Genomic DNA, 24,314 nt, shown 5'->3' with positions numbered 1-24,314 from the left:
TGTATTAGAAATAAATAATTGGTTAGTCAATATTACTTTAATATTTACTAAGCCACAGAATTATTTTTTAGAGGGTACTAACAACCCCATCACCAGCACCGGTACAACAGTCACACCAGAGACGACCTCAGCTGGTAATGTAATCTAATGTTTCCTCTGATGAATCGTGTTTTGTCTGAATGATTGTGGATCTCTAGAATTGAACACGTGTGTGAGTGTTATAAGTAACACTGAAGCAGTGTTAAAGTTAATGAGATAATTAAGTGATTAATTGAGTGATGATTGAGCATTATTGAAGACACCTGGGGCCCTATTTTAACGATCTGAAACGCAAGTGTCAAAGCGCAAAGCGCAAGTAACTTTGTGGGCGGGTCTCGGCGCTGTTGCTATTTTCCCGGCGGGATAAATGACTCTTGCGCCCGACGCAAATCTAAAAGGGGTTGGTCTGAAGTAGCTTCATTATTCATAGGTGTGGTTTAGGCGTAACGTGAAATAAACCAATCAGAGCGACATCTCACATTCCCTTTAAGAGCAGGCGCGCTTGTTCTAAAGCGGATTCCTATTATAACGGCGGATTTGCCAGGCGCACGCCAGGAGCGGTTCACAGCCGAGGAGACCGACGTCCTCGTCACGGCCGTAAAACACAGAGAAGTGACATTGGGGATGGAGAAACAAACACACCCAAATTAGCTTCGGTTAAACAGGCGTATGATAATTTGGGCGTATGATTAAATGTGTAAGCTAGATTTATGCCTATTTTATTTTCACATCTTCATGGACACAACAATGATTTCCCTTGTGTATTAATATGAATAAATGAATGAAATCTTTATTTCGAACAATTAAAAAATAAATTAAACCAAAGACAGCAACACATTAAATATCCATCAATAAAAATAAAACAAAATCAAGAAAAACAAAACCTTTTTTTTTTTTTTTTTGCATAATAATCACACTGTTCGAAAAGGGATACGTAGAAGCCCTAGGCTTATCAAGACCTACAAGACCTAATATTTTTCCTAGTAATAATGTATGATTTGCAAAAATGAAAACGGCTGCTTCTGTGTAGATGAGAGCATCAAATTGTAATGCGCGTTGTGCACACGCTACATTGATTATGGCCAAGCATGCGCCCTTAAAATAGCATGAATAACATGCGCAACGCGCCACTGACTTTAGACTAGGTTTTTCCTGGTCACTGGCGGAATTGTTTTCTAAACCTGCAAAATAGCATGAGGGAACGTTTGCGCCGAAACACGCCTCCTCTTTGCGCTGAACCGCCCCGGGGAGCGCAAGTGTATTTGCTAGTTAACCGACGTGCTTCTGTGGAGGGAAAAGTCCGCTTTGCGCGGGTGCAAAATAGGAATGATACATGCGTCAGTGTACAAAGTCAATTGCGCTGGGTGCAAGATAGGGCCCCTGGTGTTAACAAGCATAATCACTGAAGGAGAATTTTTTAAGTCACCATTATGGAGATCAATGTGTGCTTTAGTTGGGCTCTTGACCCGTACATTTTTAGTTTTAGATTTTGTTTGGCTGCTGTAATTCAGTTATAACAGCCAGAAGAAAAAAAGAGAAAAAGTTATCTGATGATGTTGGTTGTGTTTTAACATAATCATTTTTGATCTGAATCACTGAACTCATTTTGAGCCAAATATCTGAGTTAGATTTATTTTATTGATTATAACAGCACTGTTATTGCATAGCATTATATATATATATATATATATATATATATATATATATATATATATATATATACAGTGAGGAAAATAAGTATTTGAACACCCTGCTATTTTGCAAGTTCTCCCACTTGGAAATCATGGAGGGGTCTGAAATTGTCATCGTAGGTGCATGTCCTCTGTGAGAGACATAATCTAAAAAAAAAAATCCAGAAATCACAATATATGATTTTTTAACTATTTATTTGTATGATACAGCTGCAAATAAGTATTTGAACACCTGTCTATCAGCTAGAATTCTGACCCTCAAAGACCTGTTAGTCTGCCTTTAAAATGTCCACCTCCACTCCATTTATTATCCTAAATTAGATGCACCTGTTTGAGGTCGTTAGCTGCATAAAGACACCTGTCCACCCCATACAATCAGTAAGAATCCAACTACTAACATGGCCAAGACCAAAGAGCTGTCCAAAGACACTAGAGACAAAATTGTACACCTCCACAAGGCTGGAAAGGGCTACGGGGAAATTGCCAAGCAGCTTGGTGAAAAAAGGTCCACTGTTGGAGCAATCATTAGAAAATGGAAGAAGCTAAACATGACTGTCAATCTCCCTCGGACTGGGGCTCCATGCAAGAACTCACCTCGTGGGGTCTCAATGATCCTAAGAAAGGTGAGAAATCAGCCCAGAACTACACGGGAGGAGCTGGTCAATGACCTGAAAAGAGCTGGGACCACCGTTTCCAAGGTTACTGTTGGTAATACACTAAGACGTCATGGTTTGATCAGGCATGGCACGGAAGGTTCCCCTGCTTAAACCAGCACATGTCAAGGCCCATCTTAAGTTTGCCAATGACCATTTGGATGATCCAGAGGAGTCATGGGAGAAAGTCATGTGGTCAGATGAGACCAAAATAGAACTTTTTGGTCATAATTCCACTAAACGTGTTTGGAGGAAGAAGAATGATGAGTACCATCCCAAGAACACCATCCCTACTGTGAAGCATGGGGGTGGTAGCATCATGCTTTGGGGGTGTTTTTCTGCACATGGGACAGGGCGACTGCACTGTATTAACGAGAGGATGACCGGGGCCATGTATTGCGAGATTTTGGGGAACAACCTCCTTCCCTCAGTTAGAGCATTGAAGATGGGTCGAGGCTGGGTCTTCCAACATGACAATGACCCGAAGCACACAGCCAGGATAACCAAGGAGTGGCTCTGTAAGAAGCATATCAAGGTTCTGGCGTGGCCTAGCCAGTCTCCAGACCTAAACCCAATAGAGAATCTTTGGAGGGAGCTCAAACTCCGTGTTTCTCAGCGACAGCCCAGAAACCTGACTGATCTAGAGAAGATCTGTGTGGAGGAGTGGGCCAAAATCCCTCCTGCAGTGTGTGCAAACCTGGTGAAAAACTACAGGAAACGTTTGACCTCTGTAATTGCAAACAAAGGCTACTGTACCAAATATTAACATTGATTTTCTCAGGTGTTCAAATACTTATTTGCAGCTGTATCATACAAATAAATAGTTAAAAAATCATATATTGTGATTTCTGGATTTTTTTTTTTAGATTATGTCTCTCACAGTGGACATGCACCTACGATGACAATTTCAGACCCCTCCATGATTTCTAAGTGGGAGAACTTGCAAAATAGCAGGGTGTTCAAATACTTATTTTCCTCACTGTATATATATATATATATATATATATTTTAGCATATTCAATTTAATCCAATGGATTTCTTAAAGTTGTTCTTGAAGTTGTTTGGAAGCAAACACTAAAATTTGTGGTTTTCTCCTTCAGTGATTCTGCTTGTTTACATCAGGTATCTTCAATAATGCTCAATCATCACTTAATCAATCACTTAATTATCTCATTATCTTCAACACTGCTTCAGTGTTACTTATAACACTCTGAGTGTGGATTATATAAACACTGAGCAGTGTTAATTTAACACTGGGGATTTTGCTGTGCAATATCCGTCACCATGATTTTTGGAATCACTGATAGCGAGAGGAAGAAAATCACATTTTAGTTGTATAACATCAGTTAATGGAAACACTGTCATTTCACAATATTTTGTATCGATTTTTTTGAAAATATCACAAAAGGTTTGCGCATATCTGTAATCGACACGCAACTAATGAATGCAGTGAACTCCAGGCTGTAGAGGGCACCAGTTACGCATTATTTTCACATTTGCATAATTTATCTAAATCACTAGATTTGTAATGTAAAATTGCTTTCCGCCAAAATAAAAGCTTGACTGCAGTTTCCGTCAAAATAAAAGCTCACAGGTGTATCTCTTGCATGGCCCAGAACCCTAGGGACCGAGGTCCACCCAACCGCAGTTTCACAAAATGACAGTTTCTTTCTTGTATTGTTTCAGTTCCTTTACACATGGTCACTTCCACAACATCTACCAGTCCCACTACTACAGGTGAATGTGTTGCCAAACTGGAATGTGGCTTTCAAAAGAAGCTCCTCCTAGTAATTGTCTTCATGAAGAACACAGTAATTCAGCATCTGAATCTGATCTAACATGTTTCCATCTTTTATTGTTTCAGTTTCTTTACAGCCTGTCACTTCCACAACATCTACTAGTTCTACATCTACAGGTGAGGATAATTCTAGACTGAATGTGGAGTTATAAAATAAACCCCTCACTAGTTCATCATCTGAGTTTGATTTAACATCTGTTTTCATCTGTTATGATTTCAGTTTCTTTACTGCCTGTCACTTGCACCACATCTACCAGTTCCACTACTTCAGGTGAATGTGTTGCTGGACTAATATGTGGCTTCACGAAGAACACAGCAATTCAACATCTGAGTCTGATTTAACATCTGTTGTTTCAGTTGCTTTACAGCCTATGACTTCCACAACATCTACTAGTTCTACATCTACAGGTGAGGATGATTCTAGACTAAATGTGACCTTTAAAAAAAAGAAAAAAGAAAGAAATGATTTTCTTCATGAAGAACAAGTATTTCATCATCTGAGTATAATTTAACATGTTTCCATCTGTTATGTTTTCAGTTTCTTTACTGCCTGTCACTTCCACAGGATCGACCAGTTCCACTACTTCAGGTTAATGTGTTGCTGGACTAAGATGTGGCTTTCAAAAAAGATTCTCTTAATAATTGTCTTCATGAAGAACAGCATCTGAATCTGATCTAACATTGGTTTCCATCTGTTATTGTTTTAGTTGCTTTACAGCCCGTCACTTCCACAACCTCTACTAGTTCTACTTCTGCAGGTGAGGATGATGTTTTACTGGACTGATACTGAAATGCAACCCTACATAATTAATGTCTTCATGAAGAACACAGAATTTAATTTCTGACTTGGCATCTCTTTCCATCTCGTAAATTGTACAGGTCATTTGCTGACAATGTCTTCCACAACATCTATCAGTGCCACTACTGCAGGTGAGCATGTTGCCGGACTGAAATGTAGCTCTCAAAAGCAGCTCCTCCTAACAATTGTATTCACGGAGAACACAGTGATTCAGCATCTGAGTCTGATTTAGCATCTATTTCTATCTGCTATTGTTTCAGTTACTTTACAGCCCGTCACTTCCACAATATCTACTACTTCTACAGGTGAGGATGATGTTTTACTGGACTGATATTGAAATGCAACCCTAGATAATTAATGTCTTCATGAAGAACACAGAATTTAATTTCTGACTTGGCATCTCTTTCCATCTCGTACATTTTGCAGGTCATTTGCTGACAATGTCTTCCACAACATCTATCAGTCCCACTACTGCAGGTGAGCATGTTGCCGGACTGAAATGTAGCTCTCAAAAGCAGCTCCTCCTAACAATTGTATTCACGGAGAACACAGTGATTCAGCATCTGAGTCTGATTTAGCATCTATTTCTATCTGCTATTGTTTCAGTTACTTTACAGCCAGTCACTTCCACAATATCTACTAGTTCTACATCTACAGGTGAGGATGACTCTAGACTGAATATGGCCTTTTAAAAGAAACCCTTGTGAATAACACAGTTCATCATCTGAGTTTAATTTAACATGTTTCCATCTGTTATGTTTTTAGTTTCTTTGCTGCCTGTCACTTCCACAACATCTACCAGTTCCACTACTTCAGGTGAATATGTTGCTGGACTAATATGTGCTTCATGAAGAACACAGCAATTCAACATCTGAGTCTGATTTAACATCTGTTGTTTCAGTTGCTTTACAGCCCGTCACTTCCACAACATCTACTAGTTCTACATCTACAGGTGAGGATAATTCTAAACTAAATGTGACCTTTAAAAAAAAGAAAGAAATGATTTTCTTCATGAAGAACAAGTATTTCATCATCTGAGTATAATTTAACATGTTTCCATCTGTTATGTTTTCAGTTTCTTTACTGCCTGTCACTTCCACAGGATCGACTAGTTCCACTACTTCAGGTTAATGTGTTGCTGGACTAAGATGTGGCTTTCAAAAAAGATTCTCTTAATAATTGTCTTCATGAAGAACAGCATCCCCACATAGCAACATTGTGTCGGCCCAGATCCGGCCCACATCTGGCACACGTGGAAAGATGATCTGGCCCACATGCAGCGTGGAATTACGGCACTTGGGTGGGACACTCCTGTTTGCCAAATCTGAGCCACAAGCAAGCCATAGCAATGCCACATGTCAGCCAAGAGCAAAGAAATAAACCAGAACTGGACCTTATCTGAGCCACAAAATCTGTGTATATTAAATATGAAGTCATCTCAGCCTGTTAACAAAAAGAATCACTGAAAGAAAGAAAGAAGAGAACAGAAAAAAGAGACGAGCAGAAACACAAGACCTACAACTGACTTCAGCCACAGCCTCAGATGAAATCAACTGAAGAGAAAAGAAGACATAAATCTGTGAAGATCTCAGCAGAGGAGGATTAAACAACTCCACAAACAGCATTACCAGCTTCACTTATTACTAACCAGACTGACTTTATTTCTGTCAGACGTCTACAGAAGTTTTTATTGAGAATTAACAGAGCTTTAACTCTAATGTGTTTCATTTGAAGTCACCATAACAGTGAATAGTGTTTCCATTCATGTTTGTTAAAATCTTCAAACTGATTGTTATAATATTGTTGGACCTCACGCTGCAGTAACACAGGGTTTGTGATGAGAATATATTATTGGTACAACACAGTTGTTAGATTCAAATTATCTCAGTGAATCAGTCTATTTCATGATGATTATAAAACCATCAACAGGAAACCATCATCACCTGATCTCGTTTCACTTTAGCTTTCTTTGCTGCTGCAAATGTGTTTGCCAAACACACTGTCACAGTGGCCAAAAAAGATAAAAGATATAATACGAGTTAAGAGCCCAACTAATGGAAACACTAATCACTGTTATGGTGACTTCAAATGAAACACATTAGAGTTAAAGCTCTGTTAATTCTCAATAAAAACTTCTGTAGACTTCTGACAGAAATAAAGTCAGTCTGGTTAGTAATAAGTGAAGCTGGTAATGCTGTTTGTGGAGTTGTTTAATCCTCCTCTGCTGAGATCTTCACAGATTTATGTCTTCTTTTCTCTTCAGTTGATTTCATCTGAGGCTGTGGCTGAAGTCAGTTGTAGTTCTTGTGTTTCTGCTCGTCTCTTTTTTCTGTTCTCTTCTTTCTTTCAGTGATTCTTTTTGTTAACAGGCTGAGATGACTTCATATTTAATATACACAGATTTTGTGGCTCAGATAAGGTCCAGTTCTGGTTTATTTCTTTGCTCTTGGCTGACATGTGGCATTGCTATGGCTTGCTTGTGGCCCAGATTTGGCAAACAGGAGTGTCCCACCCAAGTGCCGTAATTCCACGCTGCATGTGGGCCAGATCATCTTTCCACATGTGCCAGATGTGGGCCGGATCTGGGCCGACACAATGTTGCTATGTGGGTCTGAATCTGATCTAACATTGGTTTCCATCTGTTATTGTTTTAGTTGCTTTACAGCCCGTCACTTCCACAACATCTACTACTTCTACAGGTGAGGATGATGTTTTACTGGACTGATATTGAAATGCAACCCTAGATAATTAATGTCTTCATGAAGAACACAGAATTTAATTTCTGACTTGGCATCTCTTTCCATCTCGTACATTTTGCAGGTCATTTGCTGACAATGTCTTCCACAACATCTATCAGTCCCACTACTGCAGGTGAGCATGTTGCCGGACTGAAATGTAGCTCTCAAAAGCAGCTCCTCCTAACAATTGTATTCACGGAGAACACAGTGATTCAGCATCTGAGTCTGATTTAGCATCTATTTCTATCTGCTATTGTTTCAGTTACTTTACAGCCAGTCACTTCCACAATATCTACTAGTTCTACATCTACAGGTGAGGATGACTCTAGACTGACTCTAGTTCATCATCTGAGTTTGATTTAATACAGTGTTTCCCATACATTGATTTATTTGTGGTGGCCTTCCACAATATCAACATTGACCACCACAAATAGATTTCAGTACCTCCCATTCATTCAGTAGACTGTGGTGACCCGATAATAGATTTAAATTTCTCAAAATAACATAAAAAGTATTTAATGTTGAGTTTTGCGCCATTGCTGTTAAACAAACTAAAATCAGAAGCAGGAAAAGACTTTGTGTCCTTATCAAAAGAATGTCTGTTTGTTCTGTGCAAAGATAAGTGCGCACTTCACACAATCAGCACATGATCAGCTCCACGGGTTCGATTCTCAATACCGGTTCACAGTAGCTGCGTTTCCATTACCCTTGAAATTGCGCAAATTAATAATGCAAATTGAACATACGCCCAATGGAAACACGTAATTAAAAGTTTTAACACTCACATGAGGTGGTTTTTCAGGCAATTCGAAAAAGGATTATTTTGCAAAAATGCAATGGAAATAGTTTTTTTTCGCATTTACAGGTCACCTGGCATCATTCTTCACATGATCATTCTTTAAAGAGGGTAGAGATGCGCGGATGGGCTATTATTTCATCCGCAACCGCATCACAAAACTCATCATCCATCCGCCATCCATCCGCACCAACGTTTTTGACCAATTTTCAAAACCGCACCCGCCCGCCATCCGCTGATTGGGCGATGCAAGGCGCTGCTGATGACAGCCGCGAGACTAGAAAGCTCTTACCTCAGAATATCAGCAGTGAACTCCGTCTCCGATCGGCGCACAGGGACAAAAATAAATAAATAGCCTAAATTAAACGCACTTCAGCAAACCTGACCTTATCTGATAGACTACTGTACAGTATTTTCATTGGAGCCTATTAGAAAACGCATTTTAGCACATCATTTCAACATGCTGCTATTTAGCCTACTACTAATGAATGCCTATTTCACTTTATTTTTTAGCAAATAGATAGAAAGCTCGAATAAAATAAGTCCATTTACATTATAGGCTAATTAACTCTACGCACTGTCATGTCAGGGTGACGACTATAGGACGAGCCTGTTCTGAAGACTCCCGTTAATTTCGAATGCACGGGAAGAGAGCGGAGAGCGCGTCTTTTTCAGGCACAGTGCAATTCATTTTATACCAACAACAGGCCTAACAATCATATAATAAACTATAGAGCCTCGATATTAAAGAAACGCCGACTCTATTCATTCCGAAATTTGATGAAATTATACATATATTTTTCATTTGATTGGTTCAACCGCCCGCCACCCGCCCGAATTTAATTAAAATATTATTTTTCGTCACGTCATCCGCCGCGGCTGTAACCGCCAACCGCGCATCTCTAAAAGAAGGTGCGGTATGTTTAGACAGAAGATGAGACAAAGTTATTCGTTAAACTATGCATTATTCTTTATGAACTATTCATCCGGAAATTCTGAATCCACAGTTCTTCTTTGAAATCGTGTTCTATGACCTCACAGAAACACCTCATACATTCTGCTCCCAGTATAAGGGGCAATCCTTGCCATTAATGCTTGGATAACGCGCCTACGTAACCTTCAATTAAAAATAATGGCTAGTGCGGTGGCTGGGATTTACGTAAACCTAGTTCATCATCTGAGTTTGATTTAACATCTGTTTCCATCTTTTATTGTTTCAGTTTCTTTACAGCCTGTCACTTCCACAACATCTACTAGTTCTACATCTACAGGTGAGGATAATTCTAGACTGAATGTGGAGTTATAAAATAAACCCCTCACTAGTTCATCATCTGAGTTTGATTTAACATCTGTTTTCATCTGTTATGTTTTCAGTTTCTTTACTGCCTGTCACTTGCACCACATCTACCAGTTCCACTACTTCAGGTGAATGTGTTGCTGGACTAATATGTGGCTTCATGAAGAACACAGCAATTCAACATCTGAGTCTGATTTAACATCTGTTGTTTCAGTTGCTTTACAGCCCGTCACTTCCACAACATCTACTAGTTCTACATCTACAGGTGAGGATGATTCTAGACTAAATGTGACCTTTAAAAAAAAGAAAAAAGAAAGAAATGATTTTCTTCATGAAGAACAAGTAGTTCATCATCTGAGTATAATTTAACATGTTTCCATCTGTTATGTTTTCAGTTTCTTTACTGCCTGTCACTTCCACAGGATCGACCAGTTCCACTACTTCAGGTTAATGTGTTGCTGGACTAAGATGTGGCTTTCAAAAAAGATTCTCTTAATAATTGTCTTCATGAAGAACAGCATCCCCACATAGCAACATTGTGTCGGCCCAGATCCGGCCCACATCTGGCACACGTGGAAAGATGATCTGGCCCACATGCAGCGTGGAATTACGGCACTTGGGTGGGACACTCCTGTTTGCCAAATCTGAGCCACAAGCAAGCCATAGCAATGCCACATGTCAGCCAAGAGCAAAGAAATAAACCAGAACTGGACCTTATCTGAGCCACAAAATCTGTGTATATTAAATATGAAGTCATCTCAGCCTGTTAACAAAAAGAATCACTGAAAGAAAGAAGAGAACAGAAAAAAGAGACGAGCAGAAACACAAGACCTACAACTGACTTCAGCCACAGCCTCAGATGAAATCAACTGAAGAGAAAAGAAGACATAAATCTGTGAAGATCTCAGCAGAGGAGGATCAAACAACTCCACAAACAGCATTACCAGCTTCACTTATTACTAACCAGACTGACTTTATTTCTGTCAGACGTCTACAGAAGTTTTTATTGAGAATTAACAGAGCTTTAACTCTAATGTGTTTCATTTGAAGTCACCATAACAGTGAATAGTGTTTCCATTCATGTTTGTTAAAATCTTCAAACTGATTGTTATAATATTGTTGGACCTCACGCTGCAGTAACACAGGGTTTGTGATGAGAATATATTATTGGTACAACACAGTTGTTAGATTCAAATTATCTCAGTGAATCAGTCTATTTCATGATGATTATAAAACCATCAACAGGAAACCATCATCACCTGATCTCGTTTCACTTTAGCTTTCTTTGCTGCTGCAAATGTGTTTGACAAACACACTGTCACAGCGGCCAAAAAAGACTAAATATATAATAAGAGTTAAGAGCCCAACTAATGGAAACACTAATCACTGTTATGGTGACTTCAAATGAAACACATTAGAGTTAAAGCTCTGTTAATTCTCAATAAAAACTTCTGTAGACTTCTGACAGAAATAAAGTCAGTCTGGTTAGTAATAAGTGAAGCTGGTAATGCTGTTTGTGGAGTTGTTTAATCCTCCTCTGCTGAGATCTTCACAGATTTATGTCTTCTTTTCTCTTCAGTTGATTTCATCTGAGGCTGTGGCTGAAGTCAGTTGTAGTTCTTGTGTTTCTGCTCGTCTCTTTTTTCTGTTCTCTTCTTTCTTTCAGTGATTCTTTTTGTTAACAGGCTGAGATGACTTCATATTTAATATACACAGATTTTGTGGCTCAGATAAGGTCCAGTTCTGGTTTATTTCTTTGCTCTTGGCTGACATGTGGCATTGCTATTGCTTGCTTGTGGCCCAGATTTGGCAAACAGGAGTGTCCCACCCAAGTGCCGTAATTCCACGCTGCATGTGGGCCAGATCATCTTTCCACATGTGCCAGATGTGGGCCGGATCTGGGCCGACACAATGTTGCTATGTGGGTCTGAATCTGATCTAACATTGGTTTCCATCTGTTATTGTTTTAGTTGCTTTACAGCCCGTTACTTCCACAACATCTACTACTTCTACAGGTGAGGATGATGTTTTACTGGACTGATATTGAAATGCAACCCTAGATAATTAATGTCTTCATGAAGAACACAGAATTTAATTTCTGACTTGGCATCTCTTTCCATCTCGTACATTTTGCAGGTCATTTGCTGACAATGTCTTCCACAACATCTATCAGTCCCACTACTGCAGGTGAGCATGTTGCCGGACTGAAATGTAGCTCTCAAAAGCAGCTCCTCCTAACAATTGTATTCGCGGAGAACACAGTGATTCAGCATCTGAGTCTGATTTAGCATCTATTTCTATCTGCTATTGTTTCAGTTACTTTACAGCCAGTCACTTCCACAATATCTACTAGTTCTACATCTACAGGTGAGGATGACTCTAGACTGACTCTAGTTCATCATCTGAGTTTGATTTAATACAGTGTTTCCATACATTGATTTATTTGTGGTGGCCTTCCACAATATCAACATTGACCACCACAAATAGATTTCAGTACCTCCCATTCATTAAGTAGACTGTGGTGACCCGATAATAGATTTAAATTTCTCAAAATAACATAAAAAGTATTTAATGTTAGTTTTGTGCCATTGCTGTTAAACAAACTAAAATCAGAAGCAGGAAAAGACTTTGTGTCCTTATCAAAAGAATGTGTGTTTGCGCTGTGCAAAGATAAGAGCGTAATTCACACAATCAGCACATGATCAGCTCCGCGGGTTCGATTCTCAATACCGGTTCACAGTAGCTGCGTTTCCATTACCCTTGAAATTGCGCAAATTAATAATGCAAATGCAAATCTTCTTTGAAATCGTGTGTGACCTTACAGAAACACCTCATACATTCCGCTTCCAGTATAAGGGGCAATCCTTGGGATTAATGCTTGGATAACGCGCATTTTTCTATCTGATTTTTATTTAGACACATAGACATCAATAATCAGCCTGTGAATCTCAACAATGGTGACAATTATAAAGCATGCTGCAGTGCATTCTGGGTACCACCAATCAAAACTCATTCATGGCTCCCATCATGCATTGCTGCATGAATAAATAATGAGGTTAATTTTCTTGTTAATTTCCTTTATTCTTACTATTTTAAATTAACACTGATCGGTGTTTATATGGGAACACCAGCAGGATGTTAAAAGTAACACTGAAGCAGTGTTAGAGTTAATGAGATAATTGAGATATTAATTGAGTGATGATTGTTGGATTATTGAAGACACCTGATGATAACAAGCAGAATCACTGAAGAAAAGAGAAACAAAAGAACTACAACTGACTTCCAGACACAGCTTAGACGAAATCAACTGAAAATACATGAAATCTCTATTATTACAAACCAGTTTGACCTTATTTATGTCAATCGTCTACAGAATATATTTTTGAGAATCAATTTTTAGATGTTGATGTTTTATTGCAAATGTTTGGTCACCCTTATGGTATCAGTGTTTCCTTTAGTTTAGCAGTTTGACTCTTTATATTTTCTTTATAATCTCAACAATGGTGACATGCTTCATACAGTAATGCATGCTGGGAGCCATTAGTTTTATAATATGGTGGCTCCCAACATGCATTGCTGCATAAAGCATTTCACCATTGTTGAGATTCATATGCTAATTCTTGATGTGTTTGTGTGTCTAAAATGATTTTCTCCACAATGTGGTTTTAAAATTACAATTCAGAATGTCTGATCGATGGCAAGAAATTATTATTGGTGAAAATAATTTATTAATAACCAAGAAAAAATTTGGTCAGTGATGAGATAAGTAAATCATTCTATTTCATGATGGTTCAAACTATATCACCTGACCATCTTTGTTTCTGACTTCCTTTGCAACAAATTATGTGTTTTGGAAAACACTGTTACAAAGACCATAAACTTGCATAAAACCATCAAGTGTCAAACTGACCAACTAAATGAAACACGGATCATCATAATGGTGACTTTACAAAATATATTATTTCCAATAAACCATCAACATCTACACCTCTATTAATTGTAATTGGTAATAAGTGAAGCTGGTAATGCTGTTTGTGGAGTTGTTTGATCCTCTGCTGAGATCTTGAGAGATTTAATGATGTATTTTATCTTCAGTTGATTTATTCTCCGGAAGTCAGTTGTAGTTCTTGTGTGTCTGTTTTCATCAATGATTCTGCTTGTTATCATTAGGTGTCTTCGATGCTCAATCATCGCTCAGTTAATCACTTAATTATCTCATTAACTCTAACACTGCTTCAGTGTTACTTTTAACACTCTGCTGGTGGTTCCCATATAAACACAGAGCGGTGTTAAATTTAACACCAGGGATTTTACTGTGTAGTTCTACTTCTACAGGTGAGGATGATTCTAGACTAAATGTGACCTTCAAAAAAAAGGAAAAAAAGAAAGAAATTATTTTCTTCTTGGTGAACGAATATTTCATCATCTGAGTATAATTTAACATGTTTCCATCTGTTATGATTTCAGTTTCTTTACTGCCTGTCACTTCCACAGGATCGACCAGTTCCATTACTTCAGGTTAATGTGTTGCTGGACTAAGATGTGGCTTTCAAGAAAGATTCTCTTAATAATTGTCTTCATGAAGAACAAAATAATTCAGCATCTAACATTGATTCCATCTGTTATTGTTTCAGTTGCTTTACAGCCCATCACTTCCACAACATCTACTACTTCTACAGGTGAGGATGATGTTTTACTGGACTGATAATGAAATGCAACCCTACATAATTAATGTCTTCATGAAGAACACAAAATTTAATTTCTGACTTGGCATCTCTTTCCATCTCATAAACTTTCCAGGTCATTTGCTGAAAATGTCTTCCACAACATCTGTCAGTGCCACTACTGCAGGTGAGCATGTTGCCGGACTGAAATGTAGCTTTCAACAGAAGCCCTTCTTAATAATTATCTTCATAAAGAACACTGAAATGCAGCATTTGAGTCTGATTTAGCATCTGTTTCCATATGTTTTTCTTTCAGTGTCTTTACAGCCGGTCACTTCCACAACATCTACTAGTTCTACTTCTACAGGTGAGGATGTTGTACTGGACTGATATTAAAATGCAACGCTCCATAATTAATGTCTTCATGAAGAACAAAGAAGTTCCTTAAAATAGGACTTGGCATCTCTTCCCATCTTGTAAATTTTACAGGTCATTTGCTGAAAATGCCTTCCAAAACATCTATCAGTCCCACTACTGCAGGTGAGCATGTTGCTGGACTGAAATGTAGCTCTCAAAAGCAGCTCCTCCTAACAATTGTCTTCACGGAGAATACCACAACATCACCCAGTCCCACTCAAATGAAAGGGAAGGAATTTAAAAGGAATTTTATTCTGAAAGAAATTTAAAATGATTTCATAAGACTTTTCTCATTCCAGGTCTGATTATCTCACTGCTGGACAAATGCAATGTAAGTTGTTGCAGGGTATATTTCTGTAACAACAGCTCAATAATGCAAAGTAATCTGTACTGTTTTGTATTATTGTCAGTGTTGTTGTATATAATATGTAGTAGAATATTAGAGCAATTAACTTTTATTTGACTTCAAATACTCCACAGTGCACACATGTTCAGTTTTCAGTTTATTTTAAAGCTCAATTGTGATTTCAGAGTCAGACCATAGGGCGATGTGTAGAAAGTCTTCTTGACCGGATCGAGAACATTACAGATGAAGTGCTCCCTTTGACCGTAAGACAAAAATGACAAAATAATCATTATTTGTCACTTACATAAATTATCCTGTAGCAATGCTTTCTTTTGTTTCAACGTTTACAAATAATCCTATGATTACTCAAATAGGATGTGAAAACAATTTTTAATATGGTCCTCAACGCATCAGAGAAGGTATTAGTGTCATCTGCTGACCCAAATAAACTGGTGTCAGATGGAAACCGTGTGTTAAAAGCCACTGAGAAGCTGGTGTCCATGCTGGTGAAGCCGACAGACACATATGCCAATGTCAGCTTTTCTCTTGACACTGTGGGTAAGTGAAAACCAAACTATGAATATACTGTGAAATTACTGACTTAATGTGCTCAAGTCTAGAGGACCTTTTGACTTTTTTAGATGGCCTAATTGTTAATACGGATTAATTTACATAACTGTATTTTTTAATCAGAGGTACAAGTCTTCATCGTTGGACCAAATGCAACCTTAGATAAAATCCCTCGACTTAACACGACAAATTCTTCTGTGGACATTGATCTCATTGGGATTGCCAAGAACAACGATGACAGTATGTGACAGGTTTTAGTTTGACTAATTGAACAAAAAACCTAGAAAGAGACATCACTAACGACAATAAAAAAAGAAAGTTGATTTGCTTTATTGCATGTAAGCTTCTGTTTCTGTCACACAGGATCAGCTGCTGTGGCTTTCATGAGTTATAACACAATGGAGAATCTACTGAAGCCAGACTTCTTCAACACATCAAATGACACGATTAAAACCATGATGTCCACTGTGATCTCAGCTACTCTTCCCAAAACCACCAACACTAAACTCACCAAACCGGTCAACTTTACCCTCAAACACATCAGAGTGAGAGACTGACATGTGTTTTTGTCCAGCCTGAGAACTGATGAACATCTGAAAACATCTAATATTCAGTGTTGTAATATTTTCTTCATGTTCTTTCTTCTTTCTGCAGGAGTTTGAGCCCAACGGTTCTCTGTCCTGTGTGTACTGGAATATCAGCGAGTGGATTGTAGATGGTTGTTCTGTTTTAGAGACCAACAGCAGCTACACTGTGTGTTCCTGTGTTCATCTGTCCACATTCGCTCTCATCATGCAAACCAGCCGCCCATCAGAGGTACGAGAACATTTATAGTGAGCATTGAGGAACAGCACAGATTTGGCACTCATGTAGCCTACTCTGACATGTTTTCTCAGAGCGACTCAATGCTGGAGCTGCTGGACCTGTTAGATTTGGTGTGTGTGATCGTGGGGCTGGTGTTCTTCAGTTTGGCCCTGTTGACCTTTACCCTTTGTCAGTGGAGTCCTGGAGTGAATAATGTGGCTCGAATCAACATCTGTGTGAGTCTGCTGTTGGCTCACCTTCTGTTCCTGCTCACACAACTGTTCCTGAGCCTCATACGCCCTCATCAGGTGAGAATGATGAAGGAGCCCTACAGCTCAGCACAGTCTCACTGAGAATCATCATAACCGTCTCTCATGATCTCCAGGTGTTGTGTGCCGTGATATCAGGTGTGCTGCACTTCCTCTTTCTCTCCGGCTTTGTGTGGATGTTCATTGAAGCTGTGCTGCTCTTCATCTGTGTGAAGAACCTATCACAGATCAGCTCCATTAATAGGGAGGTGCTTAGCAGAGAATTCCTCTGTGTGATTGGATATACGGTTCCTCTGGTTGTGGTGGGCATGTCTGTTGTGGTGAATCCTAAAGGCTACGGAAGTGAAGAGTGAGTTAATTGAGTAACTCATTGCTCAAAATCTTCATCCATGTTTGTTCATTGATTATTTGACTATATCTTCCACCGAACAGGTGCTGGATTAAAATCGATGAAGGTTTTATCTGGAGTTTTCTGGGACCGGTTTGCATGATTCTATCAGTAAACACATTTCTCGTTTAATTTTGCTCATGACTTTGTATTAAATGGAAAACAATTGGATTAATATATATATATTTTTTTTACTTTGCAGTCAAACATAATTCTTTTCATCATGATCATCATCAATGTGAACTCAACTCTCAAAAATCTGAACGCTGAAGTTTCACAGATGAAACAAACCAAGTAACAAACATGATTGAATTGCTTTATTTAAAAAAGAACATTTAGTCAAGTAAGAAACATTAAGTCTCTTTTTTCTGTTTCTCTGCAGGATTATGGTATTTAAAACACTGGCTCAGTTTGTGGTTCTTGGATGCTCCTGGATTCTGGGTTTCTTCACTAATGGCAGTAAGGAGCTGGAGATCCTCTTCGTGATCTTGAACTCCCAGCAGGGAACCTTCATCTTCCTGATCTATTGTGTCCTCAATAATAAGGTCAGACATTTTAAATCCTACTAAGTAAACCATTTCAGTGTCTCAAGAGACAGTATAAGGAAGAAACTACGGTGACGCATTGCTGCCACATATATTGTTTACATTATACATACATTATTTTTCCACTCAATTATGTCGTAATAACGAGATGTTATGTCGTTAAAACAACATATTTTCTCGTAATAACGAGATGTTATGTCGTTAAAACGACATCTTTTTCTCGTAATAACGAGATGTTATGTCGTTAAAGCGACATCTTTTTCTCGTAATAACGAGATGTTATGCCGTTAAAACGACAAATGTTCTTGGCCTTATAAGGACATGTATAGTCATGTACAAAATATGCCTTTATCCACCTAAAATGTATAGCCTATCATGTCTTTATCATACGTTCAAAAAGCTCAAGTAATTGCAGCCCCAATGGACATTCATGTTAAAAGCTCAAATTCTGTACACACCTTATTAATAAAGCATGTGTAGCCTACAGATTAGCAGATGAGCCCAGAATACGAACATTACGTTTAATTGCACATTAGGCTTTTCCTCCCATAGAAAACCCTTATAATAAAGAAAAAGCTTAATGTGACTTAATAGGCTACTTCAGTGATAAAGATCAAATGCTGTACACACCTTATTAATAAACCATACTATCCTACAGAAAAGCAGATGAGCCCAGAATATGAACGCAACGCATTTAATTACACATTAAGCGTTTTCCTCCCATAGAAACCCTTTATTATAAAGAAAATAAAGGTGGCTCTTAACGTGTCTTTCTATGGGAGGATGGCATTGCGGTGCACAGCAAATCCTTTAACCCTCTGAGGACCAAGCTGTTTTTGGGGTCCTTGAGATGTTCTGACATGCTCTGACATTTGTGCTTTTTTCAGTTATATATAAACATGTTAATGGCAAAGGTGTAAATTCACTCTATATAGCACAAACAGGGCTACCATAATATGCGAGCAACGTGTGTGTAGATGTTTGTATTTTTAAGAGAATAATGTTTATGCGTGGTTATTGGAAAAAATTTAAATGAAAGTTGCTGAATTAAGACCACAAAACACATATTAAATATGTGTCCACAAGACTTTTGACTAATGGATGTTGTCCCTTTGAGTTCTAGCTTCAAAATTATGTGAAAATAGTCTTGCTTTATCGTTCACAAAAAAAAAAAATACATTGATTTAAATGGTGTAAAACAGGTTTTGCTTGGAAAGCCAATATGCGAGGGGGAGGAGTAGTTTACACCTTAGATTACAATGTCCCACCCACTCTGCATAATGACTCTGCATAATTAGCCATTCATTCAGGTGTGACACTGACTGAGCCACAATGCAAGGACAAAAGATGTATTTAGAAGAAGACTTATATTGACCATTTAAGATTTCGCTTACATCTATCTTGTAAATATGTTTTGCTATTTTATTAAAAATGTTACAATTACAACAATAATTACAATTTCAACAATATTTCAAGTGTACTCTTTCTTTGTAAAAAAAAAAAGAAAAAAGATTATAGGCCTACATTTTATCATATGTATTTATTAGTTTGAATATAGCAAATATATATATATATATATATATATATATATATATATATATATATATAATATATATATAAATAATATAGTTATATATAGTGTTATATATATATATATATATATATATATATATATATATATATATATATATATATATATATATATTAGGGGTGTGCAAAGCAGCCGGTATTTGTATCTGTATTTGTATTTGTTGAGAGGGGAAAAGTATTTGTATTTGTATTTGTATTCGAGTAAATTTCAAAATAGGTGTAAAAATACATTTTTTTTGCGTTACACTTCTAATTTACGTTATAGTGTAAGTATTCTTTAATTATATCCATTATAATAATTATGGATATGCAATATTGGTTGATGTTTTTCCATAAATCCAGCAATGAACATGTAACAAGGAACGTCATTGAAAAGAAAATAACATAACAGCCATTACCTACGTTAATGTTACTCTGTCAACAGCCTATTGTCTAAATTACCGAGCTAACAGAGCTACTAGTGTTGTCACGGTGCCAAAATTTCAGTATTCGGTACCAATACCTGTGAAAATCCACGGTTCTCGGTAACAATTTCGGTAAAGCTTAATTTAGATTAAATTTACATATATTAAAGTTTATATCACGGTTACAAAGATGGAAACTGTAGTATTAAAAACACTACATTAATATTACATTTGTTAGATAACAATAGATAAAATGACCTAACAATAAACAATAGTTAGGCTATATACTGTCGCAATTATTCTCCTTGGGGTTCATTTAAAAATACATTTTTAAAATCAAAAGTTAACATTATTTATGTTAACATTATTTAATGCACAATGAATGAAGTGAACAAACATGACCAATCAAGTGTTTGTATTAAATAACATTCACAAACATTAATTAATGTTGTAAAAATATATTGTTCACTCAATGTGTTGATGTTAGATGCGCATTAAGTAATGTTAATGAATGGTATCTTATTGTAGTGTTACCAAACAGGAGATAAAACATGTTTTATTTGACTTGACTGTACTTATATTTAATCCAAAACTGCATTCATATTTAATTTTAAAAGAGCTTTTTAAACCTGCTAAGAGTTATCCAGCCAAGAATAAGCCTAGAACTGCTTTTCTGACGGACTGATATTAATGACAAAATGACGGCTTTTTTATTTCATTTCTCATCTCCATAAATATATCTAAAGCTAATGCAAGGGCTAGAAATCAATTAATTCTTTGCTGATACTTCGTAATCATGAAGAGCGCAGTTCGCACGCTTTCTCCTTTCCACAAGCGCTTGCCCTCCCGTGGCGTCTGTCGTTGCTATGCAGCGCGCCGCTCGCTTCTATTATAAGCGCGCTTGCCGCGCGCCTACATTTGAAATCTGCACGCGCAAAAAACGCGCTATGTGAACTACCGCTTATGACAACGTGACATTAGCCTAATCCAAAATATTTCAGCCACCACATCAGCAGCACCGCCGGTCGCCATGTCTCATGAGGAAACGCAGCTTTTTGATATAAAGTTTTTCTTGTTCCCGAATACAAATGTTTTTAAAAGTATTTGTTCGAAATAAGTATTCGTAAAAAACACATTATTTGTGCTTTCCGAATACCGTATTCGGGTTCGGCTCCACCCCTAATATATATATATATATATAACGTTAGATATGAGCAGAAATTGCTAAACAAAAGCTTATTTGATGTGGCAGTATATTCTACAGTAGCCTAAAAACTGTACCCAAATCTAGTCAACAAGTGACTGACTGTAACGTTGTTTTTATGAAATATTAGGGCATATAAATGCTAATTTGCAGTTTAATACGTTGCTTATACAAATACATTTTATTTCAACATATTCCAGTCGATTTTTACTCATCTCAGTAGGCTATAGCAAAGCAGTTTATTCTTTCACACACAGACGCGCGATTCATATTTAGGCTAAACAGTCTTTACAAATATGTACCGTTCATTCATCTCACAGAAACGCGAGTCATATTATAGAAATGCGATTCATCTTTTTGCGGTTTACATAGGCCTACACTAACGTTATTCCACAATCCACATCAACACTTGAGAAAAGAAAACAGCCTACCTCACTCCTCAGCGGGATCTGCTCCTCATATCAGGAGATATTGCTCCTCATATCAGCACTGTTCTGAGGAAACTTTTCTCCATAAGGTAGGCTATATTATGCCTCACTCGCGGCGCTTTGTTTACAGCTGATGTGGGGGCGTTTCACAGACTGAAATGGTTCTCAGAATTTGCATTTGAATAGCACGCGCTCTCCGGGGAGTGGTCAAATTACTTTTGAATGGCTCGTAATGAGCTCGACTGGAGTCGCTCTCTTTTTATACAGATTACAGAAGCTGAGAATATTTGTTTTTTATATAAATTACTTCATTTAAAAGCTGCGATCTCAAGCTTTATGCCCGTGGGTCTGTTTCCCTGTTTGACTGAATTTTCGCGGAGTTATAGATCATTTTCAAACGCGTTTCAAATGGGAGTTTACTGACAGAGAGAAGGCAGAAATCGCATCATGTTAATATTTCTTTATTTGCCAAAAAGCAAAACACTTTATTTTTATTGTGAGTATACAGAAAAAAAATAGAAACTGAACAGGATCGATTGATGTATTACACGAAAATGAAAGATCAAAATTAACAGAGCATTTAGTGTTTATTTTCATTGCTAAAAAAAAAAAACGAGCAAAACGCGTGGGCGCGTTTTTGGTCCCCAGAGGGTTAAATGGTATTCAATGCAAAACAAAAATGACAAATATAAGTAGCCAATGAAATAAACAAATTATTGTGGCATTAATTAGCCCACAAACATTATTTATTTTAAAGCCTAAACTAATTTATTTAGAGGAAAAACACCAGCGTTGGGCGTTTATCTGTATAGGGTAAGTGTTTCAGCTGCCCTTTTCAAACTGGCGCAAGAAAATGCAACAGAATTTGATTTGTTAAACATGAAGAGGACTTATCCGTCTGGCATGGTCGCTCGCTCTAACGTTAACCTAGATAAATGTTCGCTATTATTAAGCGCATATCCAAGCGTTTGTGCGGAGCGCGCACTTCATGACATGGACGCGCCGGTGCTATCACTCGCATTTTCCTATCAACAGTGGAAACAACTTAAAATACTCCATCATTTCTGGTCATACAGAAAAGAATAATACATCAGTCACACCTACTTTTATTTGTGTAAACTCACAACAACAAGAAAACGTTGTGCTTTTGTAAAATAAAACGAACAGGGCGACCTTTCATGATCTCTGTGAATTGGAGCACGTCTCAAAAATGAACTGAAAAACAGCGTATAGACAAGCCTCACAGACATGAGAAATTTCAGCTTATAAAAGCTTATAAAAAATGTCCACCAACGAAAAAAATCCAATCGAAAGCAAACGCGTACGGTACCATCTGATTATGTAATCCTGTCCGTATGAAAGGTGCATCTACTTTACAGCGGAGATGTATGGAGATAAGTTTGCAGGCAGCCGACACTGATTTAGAAAACATTAGTTTATTAATAAACATTTAAAATGCTTCGTTATTTTTGCAGACACATTTATTATCATTAGCTTACTTTTGCCGGTGCTTTGCGGCAAGATTTATGCATAGCATCCCGTTATTACGAGAAAAAGATGTTGTTTTAACGAAATAAGATCTCATTATTACGACATATTATGTCGTTTTAACGGCATAACATCTCGTTATTACGACATAATATCTTGTTATTACGAGAAAATATGTTGTTTTAACGACATAAGATCTAGTTATTACGACATAATTGAGTGGAAAAACTAATATGTATGTGGCAGCAATGCGTCACCGTAAGAAACACCTAAAAATGCAAATCTAGTCTCTTTTCTTACCTGTTTAATATAAACAAACTCCATTACGGTTCATGAGTTTCAGCTCATCTCGTGTCATTCTTGTCCAGGTTAGACAGCAGTACATGAAGTTCTTCAGATGTCTTTGCTGTGGATTCAAACAACACTGAGGACTACAGCTGAACTTAAATATTTGTAAATGTTGGCAAAAAAATTATAATAATGTGTGTGTGCATGGTAAAGGGAAATAACAAATTAATTTACATCGTATGGAATCAGTTATTTACCAGAGTTATAAATTATATTCTTGTTTGTCTATCTCAAAAAGCTGACTGTTTCTTCTGTAAGGACTTTACAGTATATTATTTTAAATATTCATACACCTCATACCAAATATGTCATATAAATGCACATTTATTTTCAGGATGCAGGACCACAGGTTTTATGGGTATTCTGATATACATTTTTAAATAAACTATAAAAGTAACTCAATGAACAGCTAATGTCTCATTCAAAATGAATCTGTATTTTCATTTGGCTTAAATTGTGTATTAAAACACAAATGACTAGATTGCATTTTGCTTTTGTTCAGGTTTTCCTGTATTATTTGAATGAAATTGTATTACAAAATATCTCTAATTGCATTAATTTATTTTTTTGCATTCCACAAAAATGCTCCCTAATAGACTGACTCTGGTTTGAGAAGAATATTCTACACAGTAAAAAATTGTCCTGAAAATTAACGGTAAAATACTGGAAAAATTTAAGTCTATTCTTTGAGTTTTTTTCTTTGTGCGCAGCCACACAATTTAAAGTTACAGAACACTGGACCAATAGAAGTGATTTTTGCAGCATTTTCCTCCCTTGTTTTATTTTATTTTTTATTTTTGAAATGGACCTGTCCAGCTGTCATTGCTAGAGCTAGAGCAAGGAGACCGATCACTGTAAGAGCATGCCTGAGACTTTCTATAGCACATCTCCACAAATGCGTTTGTGGAGTGGGTGCAGGTGAGTAATGGATCTGAACAACTTTTAAGAAATCCTTTGGATTACATTGACAATTCTAAAAATATTATTCTGTACAAGGACAGTGCTGCTATAATCAATAAAGTCAACCTAACTCAGAAA

General features: G+C 37.3%; 1 protein-coding gene across 1 annotated transcript; it reads left to right on the top strand.

The window, feature by feature from the left end:
- The first annotated feature begins 11,952 nt into the window (after positions 1-11,952).
- On the top strand, positions 11,953-23,756 carry LOC311283631 (adhesion G protein-coupled receptor E3-like). The gene is made up of 13 exons (XM_084398161.1): positions 11,953-11,998; positions 15,192-15,223; positions 15,424-15,501; positions 15,613-15,796; positions 15,932-16,048; positions 16,172-16,353; positions 16,463-16,624; positions 16,705-16,920; positions 16,998-17,230; positions 17,314-17,380; positions 17,472-17,563; positions 17,652-17,814; positions 23,297-23,756. Exons 1-13 carry the CDS (start codon positions 11,962-11,964, stop codon positions 23,354-23,356), a joined length of 1,623 nt encoding a protein of 540 aa, XP_084254287.1. The 5' UTR covers positions 11,953-11,961; the 3' UTR covers positions 23,357-23,756.
- Positions 23,757-24,314: the final 558 nt, after the last annotated feature.

The sequence above is a fragment of the Rutilus rutilus genome, assembly GCF_951802725.1.
Source record: "Rutilus rutilus genome assembly, chromosome: 2".
In the NCBI taxonomy this organism is placed as follows: Eukaryota; Metazoa; Chordata; class Actinopteri; order Cypriniformes; family Leuciscidae; genus Rutilus; species Rutilus rutilus.
This window is presented reverse-complemented; position numbering and strand designations above follow the sequence as displayed.

Excerpts from the sequence above, each read along its gene's own strand:
- LOC311283631 (XM_084398161.1), top strand. The coding sequence starts at position 11,962 with ATGTCTTCCACAACATCTATCAGTCCCACTACTGCAG. Across the intron at positions 15,224-15,423 it reads CACTGCTGGACAAATGCAAT|AGTCAGACCATAGGGCGATG; the intron begins GTAAGTTGTTGC and ends TTGTGATTTCAG. Across the intron at positions 15,502-15,612 it reads ATGAAGTGCTCCCTTTGACC|GATGTGAAAACAATTTTTAA; the intron begins GTAAGACAAAAA and ends TTACTCAAATAG.